The sequence below is a fragment of the Salmo salar genome, chromosome 15 (genome assembly GCF_965601325.2).
Source record: "Salmo salar chromosome 15, fSalSal1, whole genome shotgun sequence".
Lineage (NCBI taxonomy): Eukaryota > Metazoa > Chordata > Actinopteri > Salmoniformes > Salmonidae > Salmo > Salmo salar.
Window position 1 is genome coordinate 99591335 of NC_138305.1, and position 20642 is coordinate 99611976.

A 20642-nucleotide genomic window follows, 5' to 3' on the forward strand; every position below is an offset into this window, starting at 1 on the left:
ACACTTTAAAAGTGTAACACTTTTTTGGTTACTACATGATTCCATATGTGTTATTTCATAGTTTTGATGTCTTCACTATTATTCTACAATGTAAAAAATAGTAAAAATAAAGAAAAACCCTTGAATGAGTAGGTGTGTCCAAACTTCTGACTGGTACTGTACATACAGGGTGCATACAGTGATGACTAGCTACTCTACATTGGGACTATTGGGACTATGGGTACTGACAGATTTGAAATGGACCTCATAAGTCAACTCATCAGTATAATGTGTAGAAATCCCTTAATATCTGTATCACAAGATAGGCATATTAACAATAGGCTGATTGAATGAGGAACGGATGTCGTCAACCTTCTTTTCAAAGTGGTTGACAAAGTCATCCGCAGAGAGGGAGGAGGGAGAGGTGGAGGATTAAGGAGTGAGGAGAAGGTGGGAAATTGTTTCCTAGGGTTAGAGGCAAAAGCCTGGAATTTAGAGTGATAGAAAGTGGCTTTAGCAGCAGATACAGAGGAGGAGGAGGTTGAGAGAAGGGAGTGAAGGGATGATAGGTCCTCTGGAAGATTTGTTCTCCATTTCCGCTCAGCTGCCCGCAACCCTGTTCTGTAAGCTCGTAATGAGTCACCCAGCCACAGAGCACGGGGAGGGCCGAGCAGGCCGGGAGGAAAGGGAACAGTACGAGTCATAGGATGCGGAAAGGGAGGAGAGTAGGGTCGAAGAGGCAGAATCAGGAGACAGGAGGGAGAAGGATTTAGCAGAAGGCAGAGATGATAGGATAGAAGAGGAGAGAGTAGTGGGAGAGAGAGAGTGAAGATTGTGATGGCACCTGACCATCTGGGTAGGGGCTGAGTGGTTAGGGTTGGAGGAAAGGAGACAGAGAAGGAAACAACGTGACCATCTGGGTAGGGGCTGAGTGGTTAGGGTTGGAGGAAAGGAGACAGAGAAGGAAACAACATGACCATCTGGGTAGGGGCTGAGTGGTTAGGGTTGGAGGAAAGGAGACAGAGAAGGAAACAACATGACCATCTGGGTAGGGGCTGAGTGGTTAGGGTTGGAGGAAAGGAGACAGAGAAGGAAACAACATGACCATCTGGGTAGGGGCTGAGTGGTTAGGGTTGGAGGAAAGGAGACAGAGACTTGGAGGGGGGGGGGGGGGGTTGTAGTGAGATTAGTTGGCGAATAGCCTCTAGTAAAGATGAGGTCAACCGTATTGTCTGACTTGTGCATTGGAGGGGATTGGGAAAGGGTTATGTTAAAAGAGGCAGGGAGGGGAAAGAAATTAATCGAAGGCAGATGTCGGGAGGTGGGAGTCACCAAGTACGAAGAGTGGTGAGCCATCGTCAGGAAATTATCTTATCAAGGTGTCAAGCTCATTAAGGAAATCTCCAAGGGCACTTGGTGGGTGATCGATGACAACAATGTTAAGCTTAAGTGGACAAGTGACAGCATGGAATTCACATGAGAAGATGGACTGGTGAGAAAATCTCCAGTTAGGAGAAATGAGTAGACATGTACCACCACCTCGACGTCAAGGGATGGGCAGCATATTGCTGAGATGAACAAGTCGTTCTTGACCGCAGATCGGCAGGAATTCCACATAGGGGTTTTGCATGCAGGGTACACTAAATTAGAAGGATTGCAACCAAGGAGTGGGGAGCGTCTGTAAAGCCTACAGGGAGAGGAGCAAACAGGTATAGAAAACACACACAGTTGCCAAAGCTACAAAAGAGCAAAATGAGATATTCTGAAATTAACTAAGTAATATATTCAAGTGAGAGAGTGGTGTGGAGCCTTCCTCTGTTTCCTACCTCTGTTTCCTTCCTCTGTTTCCTTCCTCTGTTTCCTTCCTCTGTTTCCTTCCTCTGTTTCCTTCCTCTGTTTCCTTCCTCTGTTTCCCACCTCTGTTTCCTTCCTCTGGTTCCTTCCTCTGTTTCCTTCCTCTGTTTCCTTCCTCTGTTTCCTTCCTCTGTTTCCTTCCTCTGTTTCCTTTCTCTGTTTCCTTACTCTGTTTCCTTTCTCTGTTTCCTACCTCTGTTTCCTTTCTCTGTTTCCTTCCTCTGTTTCCTTCCTCTGTTTCCTTCCTCTGTTTCCTTTCTCTGTTTCCTTTCTCTGTTTCCTTTCTCTGTTTCCTTCCTCTGTTTCCTTCCTCTGTTTCCTACCTCTGTTTCCTTTCTCTGTTTCCTTCCTCTGTTTCCTTTCTCTGTTTCCTTCCTCTGTTTCCTTCCTCTGTTTCCTACCTCTGTTTCCTTTCTCTGTTTCCTTCCTCTGTTTCCTTTCTCTGTTTCCTTCCTCTGTTTCCTTCCTCTGTTTCCTTCCTCTGTTTCCTTCCTCTGTTTCCTACCTCTGTTTCCTTTCTCTGTTTCCTTCCTCTGTTTCCTTCCTCTGTTTCCTTCCTCTGTTTCCTACCTCTGTTTCCTTTCTCTGTTTCCTTCCTCTGTTTCCTTCCTCTGTTTCCCACCTCTGTTTCCTTCCTCTGTTTCCTTTCTCTGTTTCCTTCCTCTGTTTCCTTCCTCTGTTTCCTTTCTCTGTTTCCTTCTCTGTTTCCTTCCTCTGTTTCTTGGCAGAACAACTTGGCAGAACTGTCTTAGTTTTGGCGACGGTCTTAGTTAAAGAGATGACTATTCCTAAGCAAATATCTACACATAAGATAGAGATCAACTACCTTTTCTGTGTAAATATCTACCAACAGCTTGCCCAACTGCAGCCGATTGACAGTACAGTACCTCACCAATGAATACCAACACAGTTGACTGCTGCATGGTTTACCCATAGTTTACCCACATGATGTACACATGGTGGATAGTCACAGTGTGATTACAGTGGTGATGCTAGTTAGTTATATAATAACATCCCTGGAGATGGTGATTCTGCTATCTCACTCCTGGGGATGTTTCTGACAGTCACAGTGTTACAAGGATGTAATGTGTTGTTGATGTTTATGTTGTTGTGTTATGATGTTCTACGTGTGTGTGTGTGTGTGTGTGTGTGTGTGTGTGTGTGTGTGTGTGTGTGTGTGTGTGTGTGTGTGTGTGTGTGTGTGTGTGTGTTGTAGGAGTGCAGTTATAGGTTGGCCAGTCCTGAGGAGCTTTCCTCAGCAACCCTAAACTCTCCCAGCTACCTGGCTGACTCACTACAGGGCTGTACTGCACTGGCCTACACACAGGTGAGTCAAACCACAGACACACATACAGCCCTCTCTCACACACACACACGAGTCTGTCCCAACACACAGCCTGTGTAACAGAGATGGTTCAGTAAACTATGTTTGCATGTTGACAAACCTTCCCTGAAACCTGACAACTGGTGTTAGGCCCCTGAGAAAATGCAGAGGTCTAAGAGGCTAAACTAGGTAGGTACAGACATACAATCTTATCAACATGGTCACAGATTACACAGTCAACTTATCCAACCATAAAAAAACACAATCAATCGGACTGATGAACTGATGAAAAACTCTATTGATAATCTATAGAAGGCATTGGCTGTTGCTGCTCAGTGTATATGGGGACAGGGGAGAGTGATTTCCTCTGAGGAAAAACAGACCGGTAGGTGACATGGGTACAACACAAGGCTCTGTTTCCATGGCGCCTGAGACAGACCTGGGTATGAAACATCTCTCAGGGGCCGTTCTATCCGGTATCCTTGGGACGTCCCTACCACCCATTGAAGTTGACTTTTTAAATAGTAAAGGTAGGCTAAAAGTGGTTCACCTTTAGGTAAGGGATGTTGTTATGGTTAAGGTAATGGTAGGGGTTAAGGTTAGGGTTTAGAGTATGGATGTCCGAAGGATCCCAGATCACCACCACTGCTGCTGGTGGGCTTGGCTGATCAAACATAGTTTCTCGGTCTCAGATACACACGCAGACACACACACCTAGATGAACACAAGGTCCTCTCAGAGTTCATCAATAGGAGGCAGTCCAGTGGGGAAGGTTTGTCAAGGCTGCTTCCCAAATGGCACCCTATCTCCTACATAGTGCACTACTATAGGGAATAGGGTGCCATTTGGGACACAGACTAGTCAGTGTTCTGTGTGATGGATGCATTAACATACTACAAAGAAAATCCCGGCAGATAAAAAGAAAATGGCACTGAGAGGAGAAATGTAATGGAAGATGACTACTGTTCCAGGAAATGAGTCCAAACAATGGCTTTGCTCTTTCATTTACACATCAAACAATTGGAATTGTGTGAACGTCAACAGCAAATGGTATAGATGGCATTTGGAACAGAGAACAGGGTTGTAAGGGGGCCTGGATAGTGAACACTATGACATAACACATCAGAGAGCCAGCGCTCATTCCTACTGGACTCTTACCAGGGTCAGTATTGATAAAAGGGTTTGAAACTGAGTGGAACAAGGGAGCTATATCTGAACTTTTCCAATAACAACACAGATCTCCAAATGTTTTGTTACAGTGTGCCCTACTGAACATGACCCAGGGAGGGGGTCATTCCCCTGCAGTTCATTATAGCAGCCAGTCATAAGCCTCTGATGGCAGGATTACACACAGTCAGAGACAGATGGGAGAGAAGGGAAGGAGATCACTGGTTCAGTCTGTACTGCCAGAAGAGGAAAGAGAGGGAGAGAGGGAGAGAGAGAGAGAGAAAGAGGTATTAAAGTATGTAGGTCAGTCATCTCAGGGTCTCTCTCTCCTATTCTTCTCCATCTATCACTGTCATTCTCCATCTCTCTCTTTCTCTCTCTCCTTCCTCCCCTCCTTTGACAGATTTACTGTTTCTCTTTCAGGAAGGGAAGAGAAAAAGTTAAGACTTCTTAGAACACCCCCTCTACCTCTCTCTCACACACACACACCACACACACACACACACACACACACACACACACACACACACACACACACACACACACACACACACACACACACACACACACACACACACACACTATCTCCACCTCAATAAGGCATAAACAACAGGAACACCACGCTCTCAGCTTTTATTAAAACTCTTACAGATTTAAAGTTGGCTTCTGGGTAGAAAAACAAAACAAGCACAATAGAGGAGTGAAGGGGGGGTGGCGTAGAAAGAGAGCTGTGTGTGTATCTTTCCTGTGGGGTTCTACCAGATACAGAGAACATCTGGTAGTGATCAGTGTCAAGCAGTCAGAGAGACCTGTCAGCCAGGGTAGAGCTCTGCTGGAGGCCTGGAGGGCTGGAGGCCTGGAGATCTGTCAGTCAGGGTAGAGCTCTGCTGGAGGCCTGGAGGGCTGGAGGCCAGGAGGGCTGGAGGCCTGAAGCTCTGTCAGCCAGGGTAGAGCTCTGCTGGAGGCCTGGAGGGCTGGAGGCCTGGAGACCTGTCAGCCAGGGTAGAGCTCTGCTTGAGGCCTGGAGGGCTGGAGGCCTGGAGACCTGTCAGCCAGGGTAGAGCTCTGCTGGAGGCCTGGAGAACTGTCAGCCAGGGTAGAGTTCTGCTGGAGGCCTGGAGACCTGTCAGCCAGGGTAGAGCTCTGCTGGAGGCCTGGAGACCTGTCAGCCAGGGTAGAGCTCTGCTGGAGGCCTGGAGACCTGTCAGCCAGGGTAGAGCTCTGCTGGAGGCCTGGAGACCTGGAGGGCTGGAGGCCTGGAGACCTGTCATCCAGGGTAGAGCTCTGCTGGAGGCCTGGAGGCCTGGAGACCTGGAGGGCTGGAGGCCTGGAGACCTGTCATCCAGGGTAGAGCTCTGCTGGAGGCCTGGAGAGCTGTCAGCCAGGGTAGAGCTCTGCTGGAGGACTGGAGGCCTGGAGACCTGTCAGCCAGGGTAGAGCTCTGCTGGAGGACTGGAGGCCTGGAGGGCTGGAGGACTGGAGGCCTGGAGGGCTGGAGGACTAATGATGATGATGCTAGAATACACATACACACAGCTGCACCCACACCACATAGGTACACTGCTAGGGTTGGGCTGTATCCAGATGTTAATACCATCATACCGTTTCTGTACCATACCGGGTATACGCTGTTATTATACAGCGCACAAACCTATTTTAGGCAACAGGGATCTTGTACCAAGAGAGAACTGAATGTCTCTGCTGTAACCAAGAAGACTGATCTTGACATCTAGCCACCAAGCTAGCAGGTTAGCAAACCAAATGCATAGCTGGAGCCCTGAGCTGGATAGAATTTATTTGACACATCTTAGATTTCTTATAGTTCTACTTAACTGATAGTTATAAGCAGTGGCGTAGCACACCCCCTACACACACACACAGAGAGGTATACACAACAACACAACCACACACACACAGAGAAGTATACACAACAACACAACCACACACACACCTGCACACAGAGAAGTATACACAACAACACAACCACACACACACCTGCACACAGAGAGGTATACACAACAACACAACCACACACACACAGAGAAGTATACACAACAACACAACCACACACACACCTGCACACAGAGAAGTATACACAACAACACAACCACACACACACCTGCACACAGAGAAGTATACACAACAACACAACCACACACACACAGAGAAGTATACACAACAACACAACCACACACACACCTGCACACAGAGAGGTATACACAACAACACAACCACACACACAGAGAAGTATACACAACAACACAACCAGACACACACCTGCACACAGAGAAGTATACACCGCCACACACACACACACACACACACACACACACACACACACACACACACACACACACACACACACACACACACACACACACAGAGAAGTATACATGTAACCGATGTGAAATGGCTAGTTAGTTAGCGGTGGTGCGCGCTAATAGCGTTTCAATCGGTGACGTCACTCGCTCTGGTTTCCCCTTGTGTTGCAAGGGCCGCGGCTTTTGTGGCGCGATGGGTAACGATGCTTCGTGGGGTGTCAGTTGTTGATGTGTGCAAGGGTCCCTGGTTCAAGCCCAGGTTGGGGCGAAGAGAGGGACGGAACCTACACTGTTACATACACAACAACACACGCCACACACACACACACACACACACAGAGAAGTATACACAACAACACACACACAGAGAGAAGTATACACAACCACACACACAGAGAGAAGTATACACAACCACACACACACACAGAGAGAGAAGTATACACAACAACACAACCACACACACACACACACACACACAGAGAGAGAAGTATACACAACAACACACACACACACAGAGAGAAGTATACACAACAACACACACACAGTGTACTCTGCAGCTTTAGTAAAAGGTCACATTTGCAGAAGTTGATGGGAAATAAAAGCCCATATACACTACATGACCAAATGTATGTGGACGACTGCTCGTTGAACATCTCATTCCAAAATCATGGGCATTACAGTTTTTTACAATCACTTTGGCACTAATTTCAGAACCTTGTGGTCATTTTTCAAAACTGTAGACACAAAACGGGCATCATTTGTAACACAGGCTGTCCAATGTTCAAAACATTGCATTGTGCATTCATATCTTTAAAGAAACCTTGCACTTGCAGAATCATTGGTTCAAATAACTCATTTATCATGAAATACCATAGGAACATTGATTTAGATCACCCACACACAAGATAACGATAGTTTCACTGTGTAGTTGTTCGTACAATCATTAAATATTGTAGTACAAAATATGTGACACGTTTCATTATGCTACTACACGTAAATACATCTATGTAAAAGGACTAGTAGAGAGTACTACAGACACAGTGGAATCATTGACAAAATCTGAAATTTATTGATGAAATACAATAAAATCACAACATAAGTTTCTTTGAATCAAAGCAAAAATAATTTGCTACAAAAAAAGAAAAACCAGTTAAAGGTGAACTGCAGTGTTCCTCACCTGGCTTACTGTAAAAAACAAAGGCTTGATTACTGTACTTCTATATTTCCATCAACCCTGTCTTGTGGATTTGGCCACAGGTTCTCATCCACATCACAATGGATGTTTTCATTAGCCAAACATCTTGGGAAGAATCTTCAGGCGAATCCAGGCCTGACACTGGTCTGCCGTGATGTCATTGCATGCGTCATCCATAGCCTGGAGAAGGGTGGCTTGTTCGTGAAGGCGCCTATCATATACCTTCCACCTCCATGTGGAGAAAAATTCCTCAATCGGGTTAAGGAAAGGAGAGTATGGGGGTAAGTACCGGGTGGTAAATTGGGGATGGGCCTGAAACCATGCTTACACCATTTGAGCATGGTGGAACCTGACATTATCCCACACAATGACATATGTCATGCCATCAGCTCTACAGACCTGATTTAGATCATCAAGGAAGGTTACATTCGAACAGCGAATCATGTGGCTGCCTGCAACTCAATATATAGAGTATATAGAGTAGAGAGCTTTAGATGTCTTCCCTGTGGCTCAGTTGGTAGAGCATGGTGTTTGCAATGCCAGCATGGTGTGTGCAACGCCAGGGTTGTGAGTTTGATTCCCACGGGGGGCCAGTACAAAAAGGAAATGTAATGTATGCATTCACTACTGTAAGTCGCTCTGGATAAGTGCGTCTGCTAAATGATGTAAGTTAATGTTGTTCGACCAAACATTAGAACGGGCAAGATGCGTAATCTAAGCAACTTTGACTGTGGTATGATTGTTGATGCCACACATGGTGATTCCAGCATCCCAGAAACAGCTGCCTTCCTGGGATTTTTACGCACTACAGTCTCTAGAGTTTACTGAGAATGGTGCGATAAACAAAACACATTCAGCGAGTGGCATTTCTGTGGGCAAAAACACCTTGTTAATGAGAGAGGTCAGAGGAGAATGTCCAGACTCATTCAAGCTAACAGAAAGGCCACAAAAGCTCAAATAACAGCTGTTTAAAACAGTGGTGTGCAGAAGGGCATCTCTTAACGTACAACACCATCAATAATTCAGGCTGTTGTGGAGGCAAAAGGGGGTCCTACCCAGTACTAGATAGGTGTACCTAATAAAGTGGCCAATGAGAGTACAGTAATGTCAAATCTGAAAACATGGTCTGGAAAAGTGGTACATGGGACCATAGAAACAGTGTCTGATAAAGAATGATGATTAAATATTACATCCATAGATAATGTAGTCCAATTGGTTGATGTTCCACGGTAATTGGTGTCAATGGATCTCGTTATCCTGAAACTTTCATGATCTAAACATGGAATATTGTTTGTCAGTTTCCATAAAACTATGCATTAAGACTAATGCAACAGTTACTTATCATTTTGAGCAGTTGTATTAATTGATAGTTAGATCATTGTAATGAAATGAATAGACAGTCATCTCAGATGTAATGTGTGAATTGCATTTTGAAATGGTAATACTTTGATGTTAAGTTGTGTCATTTTGAACAGGTGATTTTAGTTCAATGAACAAATGATCTTAGCTTTATGTGTATTGTATCCAAGAAATTGGAAAAAGGGTTAGAGTTTTGAAAAATTTGCATTTTGATCATTGGTTATGAGTTTTGTGTCTAGAGTTTTGAAAAATGACATCGAGGTTCCGAAATTAGTGCCAAAGTGATTGTAAAAAACTGTAATATGGAGTTGGTCTCCCCTTTGCTGCTTTAACAGCCTCCACTCTTCAGGGAAGGCTTTCAACTAGATGTCAGAACATTGCTGCGGGGACTTGCTTCCATTCAGCCACAAGAGCATTAGTGAGGTCGGGCACTGATGTTGAGCGATTAGGCCTGTCTCGCAGTCGGCGTTCCAATTTATCCCAAAGGTGTTTGATGGGGTTGAGGTCAGGGCTCTATGCAGTCAAGTTCTTCCACAATGATCTCGACAAACCATTTCTGTATGGACATCCCTTTGCTCAAGAGGGATTTTTTAAATGTTCTTTTACCTTTATTTAACTAGTCAGTTAAGAACAAATTCTTATTTTCAATGATGGCCTAGTGGGTTAACTGCCTTGTTCAGGGGCAGAACATCAGAGTTTTACCTTGTCAGCTCAGGGATTTGATCTTGCAACCTTTCAGTTACTAGTCCAACACTCTAACCACTAGGCTACCTGCCGGCATTGTCATACTGAAACAGGAAAGGGCCTTCCCCAAATTGTTGCCACAAAGTTGGAAGCACAGAATCATCTAGAATGTCATTGTAGGCTGTAGCGTTAAGATTTCCCTTCACTGGAACTAAGGGGCCTAGCCCGAACCATGAGAAACAGGCCCAGACCATTATTCCCCCTCCACCAAACTTTACAGTTGGCACTATGCATTAGGGCAGGTAGCATTCTCCTGGTAGGATCTATAAGAGGATGGGCTCATTGTAATGGCTGGAATGGAATAAATGGAATGCCAGCCATTACAATGAGCCCATCCTAATACTATAGCTTCTCCCACCAAACTTCTCAGCCTCCTCTGGTGTGTATGCTTGGCCAGGCGGAAATAGATTGACAACCACTATTCTAAAATGCATGCCGATCGGAAGACTGTGGTCAATGAACAAGACACTGAACAAGAACAAGATATTGTTTGTTCAGACAAGCATAAGAGTGTATGTTACTGCTCGCACAAGCATTACTTTAGTGTAGAATGTGTAGACAATGCTTCAATGTTCATTCAAGGATCTCCTTGGGAATTGATGTAACTTCCAGGAAAGTAGCCTCATGCATACCTCATCAACCCAACTGATTAGGTCACTGTGATCTGTATGCAGATCGTTGTCAGACACTTCCTGAATGAATTGGATGTGGAAGTCCATGATGACACCATGTTGAGTGCTGTCTATTTGTACACCACACTCCTATACTTGTCCAATATTTCAATGTTTTGTACCGGGTCGCTTTTGTTGAGCTGGTCTGTAGCCCTCTCTACCTCCCCCTTTCCCCTTCTTTCTTTCTTTCTCTCCCTCACTCCTCTTTCATGGTGACTTCACCACATCCTACACCAGAGTTCCTAAACTTTGTCCTGGCTAATAAAAATAACCAACTCGTTATCAAGACCGACTTTGGGAAACCCTGCCTTACACCATTATTGGTGGCAGTGAGATCTCCTTCATTCTGTCATGGTCCATAGTGTCTGGATGCTCTCCCTCCCTCCCTGGTCACCTTGGCAACCTGCATCATTATCCTCCCATTCTCTCTCTCACTTTGCCTCTCCCTCTCTCTTTACCTCACTCTGCCTCCCTCTTCCTTATTTGATCTATCTCTCTAACACCTTGCCTCCATCTTTCTCTCTCCCTCTATCCCTCCACTTTACCCTTCTCTCTCTCTCTCTCTATCTTCAGAATGTCAACGGACCACAGATTATATCATAACCCTATTCCCTGTCCCGTCTGTTTGACCAGGATATTCAGTCCACCAATGTCTGTCCAGATGACAACGTCTCAGTATTGATGGACAACACCCCCAGCCAATCATCAGTGGCGGCTGACAGTGAGGAGGAAAGGAGGAGTGCCTTAGAGAAGAGCATGTAAGTGGTTCAACTGTAATTATACAACACTGCCCTTATTACCCCTTACTCTAAAACTGACCAAAGTTTGATGTACAACACAGCATTTCCATGGCTGCATACAATTATCTTAAAGGGGCAATCTGCAGTTCAAACAATTACAAATGGTTTCACCCCACCACTGTTTTGGTGAAGGACTGACCATGATAGTTTTAACCATGTTTTGAGCCGATACAGTTTGTTTATAATTACAGAGTTGGAGTAAAACAAGCATGGGGTTTTGATGGGGAAAGACACTGGAACTAAGCTCATGAGATATTTACAAGTTATATTATAGACGGGTTGATTGTTTAGGAACAAAACTCACAAATGCGCAACTATGTAGCAAAACAGATCGGTTGGCTTAGACTGTTGACATATACAGTTGAAGTCAGAAGTTACCATACACTTAGCTTGGAGTCATTAAAACCCGTTTTTCAACCACTCCTCAAATGTCTTGTTAACAAACTATAGTTTTGGCAAGTCAGTTAGGACATCTACTTTGTGCATGACACAAGTCATTTTTCCAACAATTGTTTACAGACAGATTATTTCACTTATAATTCACTGTACCACCAATCCAGTGGGTCAGAAGTTTACATACACTAAGTTGACTGTGCCTTTAAACAGCTTGGAAAATTCCAGAAAATTATGTCATGGCTTTAGAAGCTTCTGATAGGCTAATTGACATCATTAGAGTCAATTGGAGGTGTACCTGTGGATGTATGTTAAGGCCTACCTTCAAACTCAGTGCCTATTTGCTTGACATCATGGGAAAACCAAATGAAATCAGCCAAGACCTCAGAAAAAATATTGTAGACCTCCACAAGTCTGGTTCATCCTTGGGAGCAATTTCCAATCACCAGAAAGTACCATGTTCATCTGTGCAAACAATAGTACGCAAGTATAAACACCATGGGACCACGCCGGCGTCATACCGCTCAGGAAGGAGACTCGTTCTGTCTCCTAGAGATGAACGTACTTTGGTGCGAAAAGTGTGAATCAATCCCAGAACAACGTCAAAGGACATTGTGAAGATGCTGGAGGAAACCGGTACAAAAGATTCTATATCCACAGTAAAACGAGTCCAATATAGACATAATGTCACGGCTGTCTGAAGAATGCAACCAAGGCGCAGCGTGTGTATCGTTCCACATTTTATTTAAACTGTAAAAGTATGCAAGACTTACAAATAAACTTAATAAACAAAACAACAAACCGTGACGAAGAGGTGCAACATACACTTACTCAAAATAATCTCCCACAAAACCTAGTGGGAAAACCAACAACTTAAATATGATCCCCAATTAGAGACAACGATGACCAGCTGCCTCTAATTGGAGATCATCCCCCCAAAAACATAGAAATGCAGAAACTAGAACCCCACATAGAAATACAGAAACTAGACAAAAACTCCAACATAGAAAAAAGAAACTAGAACCAAAATAGAAATAAATAAACTAGACAAAACCCCCTGTCACACCCTGACCTACTAAAATAAAAGCTTTCTATGGTCAGGACGTGACAGTACCCCCCCCCCCCAAAGGTGCGGACTATGAACGCAAAAACCTAAACAACAGGAGGCTCCAGACTGGGGGCCGTCTCAGGAAGCTCCGGACTGTGGGCCATCTCAGGAGGCTCCGGACTGTGGGCCGTCTCAGGAGGTTCTGGACTGTGGGCCGTCTCAGGAGGTTCCGGACTGTGGGCCGCCTCAGGAGGGTTCCGGACTGTGGGCCGTCTCAGGAGGTTTCCGGACTGTGGGCCGTGTAAGGAGGTTCCGGACTGTGGGCCGTCTCAGGAGGTTCTGGACTGGGGACTGTCGCCGGAAGCTCTGGACTGGGAACTGTCGCCGGAAGCTCTGGACTGGGAACTGTCGCCGGAAGCTCTGGACTGGGAATGCGCACTGGAGGCCTGATGCGTGGGGCTGGCACATGTGGCGCCAGACTGGTAACACGCACCTCAGGGTGAGTGCGGGGAGCAGGAACAGGACACCCCGGACTGGGCAGGCACACTGGAGGCCTGATGCGTGGGGCTGGCACAGGTGGCTCCAGACTGGTAACACGTACCTCAGGGTGAGTGTGAGGAACAGGAACAGGGCGTACTGGGCTGTGGAGGCGCACTGGAGATCTGGAGCTTAGGGCTGGCACAATCCGTCCTGGATGGATGCTCACTTTAGCCCGGCAAGTGCGGGGCGCTGGCACAGGACACACTGGGCTGTGAATGCGCACTGGAGACACCGTGCGTATCACCGCAAAACATGGTGGCTGACAGGTCACACACTCCCCACGGTGAGTACGGAGAGTTGGCACAGGACGTACTGGGCTGTGAAGGCACACTGGAGACCTGGTGTGTATAGCCGGCCTCATTTGTACCGGAACTTTAACACACTTCTTGGGATGAGTACGGGGAGCTGACTCAGGTGGCATCTGACGGCTAACATGCTCCTCAGGGAAAATGCTGTACATACTACGCCAACCCAACAGCTCTCTCTCATCAACCCCCTCAACTATCTCACAGTACTCCTTGCTCAGTCTCTCCCAATACTCCTCTTCGCTCTCAGACTCACCCCTCGGCTTCACCGACCAACCCGTGTGCCCCCCCCCAACAAATTATTGGGGCTGCCTCTCATGCTTCCGTTGTTGCCGTGCTAGTTCCTCGTATCGTCGTCGCTCTGCTCTCACTGCTTTACTCTCCTCCTTCGGGCGGCGATACTCCCCAGCCTGCCTCCAGGGTCCTTTCCCATCCAGGATTTCCTCCCATGTCCATTTGTCCTGACCATGCTGCTTGGTCCTTTGGTGGTGGAAGATTCTGTCACGGCTGTCTGAAGAATGGAACCAAGGCGCAGCGTGTGTATCGTTCCACATTTTATTTAAACTGTGAAACTATGCAAGACATACAAATAAACTTAATAAACAAAACAACAAACCGTGACGAAGAGGTGCAACATACACTTACTCAAAATAATCTCCCACAAAACCTAGTGGGAAAACCAACAACTTAAATATGATCCCCAATTAGAGACAACGATGACCAGCTGCCTCTAATTGGAGATCACCCCCCCCAAAAACATAGAAATACAGAAACTAGAACCCCACATAGAAATACAGAAACTAGACAAAACCCCCAACATAGAAAAAAGAAACTAGAACCAAAATAGAAATAAATAAACTAGACAAAACCCCCTGTCACACCCTGACCTACTCTACCATAGAAAATAAAAGCTTTCTATGGTCAGATTGTGACACATAACCTGAAAGACCGCTCAGCAAGGAAGAAGCCACTGCTCCAAAACCGCCATAAAAAAATCCAGACTACAGTTTGCTACTGCACATGGGGACAAAGATCGTACTTTTTGAAGAAATGTCCTCTGGTCTGACGAAACAAAAATAGAACTGTTTGGCCATAATGACCATCGTCAAGTTTGGAGGAAAAAGGGGGATGCTTGCAAGCTGAAGAACACCATCCCAACCGTGAAGCACGGGGGTGGCAGCATCATGCTGTGGGGGTGCTTTGCTGCAGGATGGACTGGCACACTTCACAAAATAGATGGCTATCATGAGGATGGAAAATTATGTGGATATATTGAAGCAATATCTCAAGACATCAGTCAGGAAGTTAAAGCTTGGTCGCAAATGGGTCTTCTAAATGGACAATGACCCCAAGCATACTTCCAAGGTTGTGGCAAAATGGCTTAAGGACAACAAAGTCAAGGTATTGGAGTGGCCAAATTGCAAATTGCTCCCAAGGATGAACCAGACTTGTGGAGGTCTACAATATTTTTTCTGAGGTCTTGGATGATTTCTTTTGATTTTCCCATGATATCAAGCAAAGATGCACTGAGTTTGAAGGTAGGCCTTAAAATACATTCACAGGTACACCTCCGATTGACTCCAATGATATCAATTAGCCTATCAGAAGCTTCTAAAGCCATGACATTATTTTCAGGAATTTTCCAAGCTGTTTAAAGGCACAGTCAACTTAGTGTATGTACATTTCTGACCCACTGGATTGGTCGTACAGTGAATTATAAGTGAAATAATCTGTCTGTAAACAATTGTTGGAAACATTTCTTGTGTCATGCACAAAGTAGATGTCCTATCCGACTTGCCAAAACTATAGTTTATTAACAAGAAATTTGTGGAGTGGTTGACTCCAACATAAGTGTATGTAAACTTCCGACTTCAACTGTATATATAGTTATTTTAAAAGTCCAAAAATGGATGTAACTTCTGTCCCTTTAAAGAGACAAGACTGTTTGGAAAGACTTTGCATTGATGGGGATGACCAACAGTCTGTATCGTCTCTCTGTCCAGATACGTACTGAAGGAACTCCTAGAGACAGAGAAACTGTACGTGGAGGACCTGGGGCTCATAGTAGAGGTGAGAATACAGTATTAGAACCATATCCAAGGACAGTGATATCAACAGCGGCAGAAGAAGAACCGGCACCCATTTACTCAATGATTTGGCCTGGAAATCATTGTCAACGTAACACCTTCAGTTTCTTTCAACACAGCTTGGTCTGGCTCCAAAAACAGACATTTATTTTATTGGGTTTGATTTTATTAATAGATATATTAGTATCGTGTTACAAAACTATTAATCTGACAGTTTGATATATTCTAGGTGAAGAAATTGAAGACTTAAGAAACTTATTTTTGGCCCAGTGTTGTTATAGCAACATAATAGCGATTAGCCTATGTTTGGAAAGCTTTTCCAAGTCAGAAATAGTTGTTTTCTAGGTAAGTAGGTATGTACATTATATGTGGTGTTAATACATAGACTTTAGCTCAACAGGTTAACACAGTCTTGTTGTGTGCAGGAGACCTGGGCTTGAATCCCAGTCAGTAAGTACAGGATATGAGATCTGAGGTTGGGTGTATGTTTCCTGTACAGGGCTACATGGTCACTATGACTACTAAAGGTATACCAGATGACATGAAGGGAAAAGACAAGATCGTGTTCGGAAACATTCATCAAATTTTCGACTGGCATAAAGAGTGAGTATCGGAGATACTGTACTGTGTGTGTGTGTGTGTGTGTGTGTGTGTGTGTGTGTGTGTGTGTGTGTGTGTGTGTGTGTGTGTGTGTGTGTGTGTGTGTGTGTGTGTGTGTGTGTGTGTGTGTGTGTGTGTGTGTGATGTTTGTAACCTGTCTCTCTCTCTAGCTACTTCATGGGCGAGCTGGAGAAATGTATAACAGAACCAGAGAGACTGGCCCAACTTTTCATAAAGCATGTGAGTCTACACACATGGACACACATGGACACACACACACAAGCACATGGACACACACAGATACATGTGGGTCCTGTGTCCATTTGGTGTCTGGTGAAGTATAACGCTGTAAGGAAACACATGAAAAGCTTCTGTTTATCCACCAACACATTTCTGTATTTCAGCTGCTAGCATTCGCCCCCTCACTCGCACCCTCACACACACACAAACACACACGCACACGTTTCCCCCTTCACTTCCTTGTTATTGATACCAAGGGTTTCAGACCTGCCTGTGTTTTCCTAGCCACAGACAGGCTGGCTAGCATCTTGACCAACCCAGACAGAACCAGTCAGTCAGGAAGTGTGTGTGTGTGTGGCTGGACCGAGCGGTCAGGAAGCATGTGGAGAAAAACAGCTGCAGTTTGAAGAAGCAAGCAGAAAAAAGCCACATGAATAAGAATCCATAATAATAAACACTTGACTAGACTCTTTGATATGGAGGATATTTTCCTCCGGTCCTAAAGATGACTATTTCTGCCCATGTACTGTGTTTGGCCGATAAGCAGCTGATCAACAGAGATTTTTTTACTGAGCGGTCCCAAATATACTGATCAAAAATATAAAAGCAACAGGTAAAGTATTGGTCCCATGTTTCATGAGCTGAAATGAAAGATTCCAGAAATGTTCCATATACACAAAAAGCTTATTTCTCTGAAGTTTTGTGTACAAATTTGTTTACATCCCTGTTAGTGAGCATTTCTCCTTTGCCAAGATAAACCATCCACCTGACAGGTGTGGCATATCAAGAAGATGATTAAACAGCATTATTATTACACAGGTGTACCTTGTGCTGGGGACAATAAAAGGCCACTCTAAAATGTGCAGTTTTGTCACACAACACAATGCCAGAGACATCTCAAGTTTCTGCAATTGGTATGCTGACTGGAATGTCCACCAGAGCTGTTGCCAGAGAATTGAATGTTAATTTATCTACCATAAACCGCCTCCAATGTCGTTTAAGAGAATTTTGCAGTACGTCCGACTGGCATCACAACCACACAACACGTGTATGAGCAGAGCAGGCATAAGCTACGGACAACAAACACAATTGCATTTGAACTGTTGACGATTGAATGCACAGAGATACCGTGATGAGATCCTGAGGTCCATTGTCAGGCCATTCATCCGCTGCCATCACCTCATGTTTCGTCATGATAATGCACAGCCCCATTTAGCAAGGATCTGTACACAATTCCTGGAAGCTGAACATGTCCCAGTTCTTCCATAACCTGCATACTCACCAGACACCAGATTTTTCACCTATTCTGCTCGCGGATTCAAACCAGAAACCTTTTGGTGACTGACTCAAAGCTCTTAACCGCTAGGCTACCAGCCACCCACACACACTCAAAGAAAACAGCTGATTTCTATCGCTGGCACTACCAGAGCTTGCCCTCGCCATACAGTACTGATCTGTTCACAACAACACATTGACTGCAGTGTTTCATCCTCAGACACCTAGCCCCCGTGCCCATAGACATCCTGTAATTCCCATACCTGCCTGGTCAGGTGCTGGTCTGGTCTCCAGGATGCAGAGATAACGAGCTTCAGAAGAATTGCTAGGTCGAAGGTAGAGTTAGGTTACTCTGCTGTCAAAGGCTCTGGTTACGTGGAGGATAGCAGGACAGCATTGTGGGTACATTATACATAACCTGCTGTTCATTCACAGGTAACTCCATTACTGCTTACAGACACACACACACACACACACACACACACACACACACACACACACACACATACACACACACACACACACACACACACACACACACACACACACACACACACACACACACACACACACACACACACACACACACACACACACACACACACACACACGCACACACACACACACAGGTTTACCACAGCTGCTCTTCTTTCATCTGACAATTAGTCACACGAGACTGGACCAGAGAGGAGAGAGAAATAGAGGGAGAGAGAGTATGTGAGAGAAATAGAGGGAGAGAGAGTATGTGAGAGAAATAGAGGGAGAGAGTATGTGAGAGAAATAGAGGGAGAGAGAGTATGAGAGAGAAATAGAGGGAGCGAGAGAGTATGTGAGAGAAATAGAGGGAGAGAGAGTATGAGAGAGAAATAGAGGGAGAGAGTATGTGAGAGAAATAGAGGGAGAGAGAGTATGTGAGAGAAATAGAGGGAGAGAGAGTATGTGAGAGAAATAGAGGGAGAGAGAGGGGCAACTTCAAAGTTTCGCTTAAAGACAAATAATTGTTTCTTTGTTCTGTTCCTTCCTTTTAATGGGTAATGGCTCAGAGAAAGACATCATCACACATTGATCTTTGTAGATTCCAGATACATTTTCGCCAGTCAAACAGACATATTAATTTGTGCTAAAAGAGAGATACGTTTTGTCTAATAAGGTCGATTCCTGAAGTTTTGTTACCTTCCATTTTGTAATCCCCTCGTTTTGCAAACCATTGGTTTTGTAACCCCCTCATTTTGCAAACCCTTGGTTTTGTAACCCCCTCATTTTGCAAACCCTTGGTTTTGTAACCCCCTCGTTTTGCAAACCCTTGGTTTGGTAACCCCCTCATTTTGCAAACCCTTGGTTTTGTAACCCCCTAGTTTTGCAAACCCTTGGTTTTGTAACCCCCTCATTTTGCAAACCCTTGGTTTTGATACCTCCTCATGGGATGAATCCTTAAGCTCTTACAGCAGTGTTTTCCACTACTTTGTGGGCCTATTTAGAATCTAAAGCTATTGTTAACTGCATTGTATATTGAAGCAATAAGGCCAGAGGAGGTGTGGTATATGGCCAATATACCACGGCTAAGGGCTGTTAGGCAAGACACAACGCAGCCATTAATCCCAAACTCCGGAGGAGCCTTATCGCTATTATAAACATAATAACAGCAGTAAAACTACATGCTTTGTCATACCCGTGATATACCATAGCTTTCAGCCAATCAGAAATCAGGGCTTGAACCACCCAGGTCAAAATCACAGTTTTGTAACACAATAAACTTCTGTTTTGATAATATTTTGAATCTAGTTCAATATGTTCAAAGCAGTTATAGATAGTACTGTAGTGTTAATTTTCTGCTATGTTAAATTGCTATAAGGTTGACTGTCTGTGCGTATGTTTGTATTACAGGAGAGGCGTCTCCACATGTACGTGGTTTATTGTCAGAATAAACCCAAGTCAGAACACATTGTCTCTGAGTACATCGAGACCTACTTCCAGGTTAGTATCTCTTAGCAAACATACAGCTAAGACCACCATACATCACTGTTATCTTACTGAAACTCTCGTTTCAGTTTCATTAGACTCCTTTTGCTGGAATGCTATTTCCTATTGTGGTAATGACAGGTTTGGTTTTATTAACGTAATATGTCACGTGGGAATAATGCTATGCTTTGTTGATGTGGTCATGTGAAGGTAATAACATGTCATATTGATGGGTGGTTGTGGTAATGAGTCTGTATGTCACATGAAGACAGGTCATATTAATAATACATGCTTGAGGTCATGTCTGTGTGTGTGTCCCAATCCATGGCATAATGCTATGCCATATCTTACACTATGTAATTATGCCATTTTTTTTAATTTCACCTTTATTTAACCAGGTAGGCTAGTTGAGAACAAGTTCTCATTTGCAACTGCGACCTGGCCAAGATAAAGCATAGCAATTCGACACATACAACAACACAGAGTTACACATGGAATTAACAAAACATACAGTCAATAATACAGTAGAACAAAAGAAAACAAAAGTCTATATACAGTGAGTGCAAATTAGGTAAGTTAAGGCAAAAAATAGGCCATGGTGGCGAAGTAATTACAATATAGCAATTAAACACTGGAATGGTAGATGTGCAGAAGATGAATGTGCAAGTAGAGATACTGGGGTGCAAAGGAACAAGATAAATAAATAAATACAGTATGGGGATGAGGTAGGTAGATAGATGGGCTGTTTACAGATGGGCTATGTACAGGCGGAGTGATCTGT

The 20642-nt window shown here is 44.5% G+C and overlaps 1 protein-coding gene across 3 annotated transcripts in view; it reads left to right on the top strand.

Moving 5' to 3' along the window:
- LOC106572685 (rho guanine nucleotide exchange factor 25) overlaps window positions 1-20642 on the top strand; it is a 103619-nt gene that overhangs the window by 66003 nt on the left and 16974 nt on the right. For all 3 annotated transcript variants that reach the window (XM_045696314.2, XM_045696312.2, XM_045696313.2), the window contains 6 exons: window positions 3050-3160; window positions 11248-11372; window positions 15704-15770; window positions 16287-16390; window positions 16558-16627; window positions 19787-19876. In XM_045696314.2, coding sequence (XP_045552270.1) covers window positions 3050-3160; window positions 11248-11372; window positions 15704-15770; window positions 16287-16390; window positions 16558-16627; window positions 19787-19876 — 567 coding nt within the window. The remainder of the gene's footprint in view (window positions 1-3049; window positions 3161-11247; window positions 11373-15703; window positions 15771-16286; window positions 16391-16557; window positions 16628-19786; window positions 19877-20642) is intronic.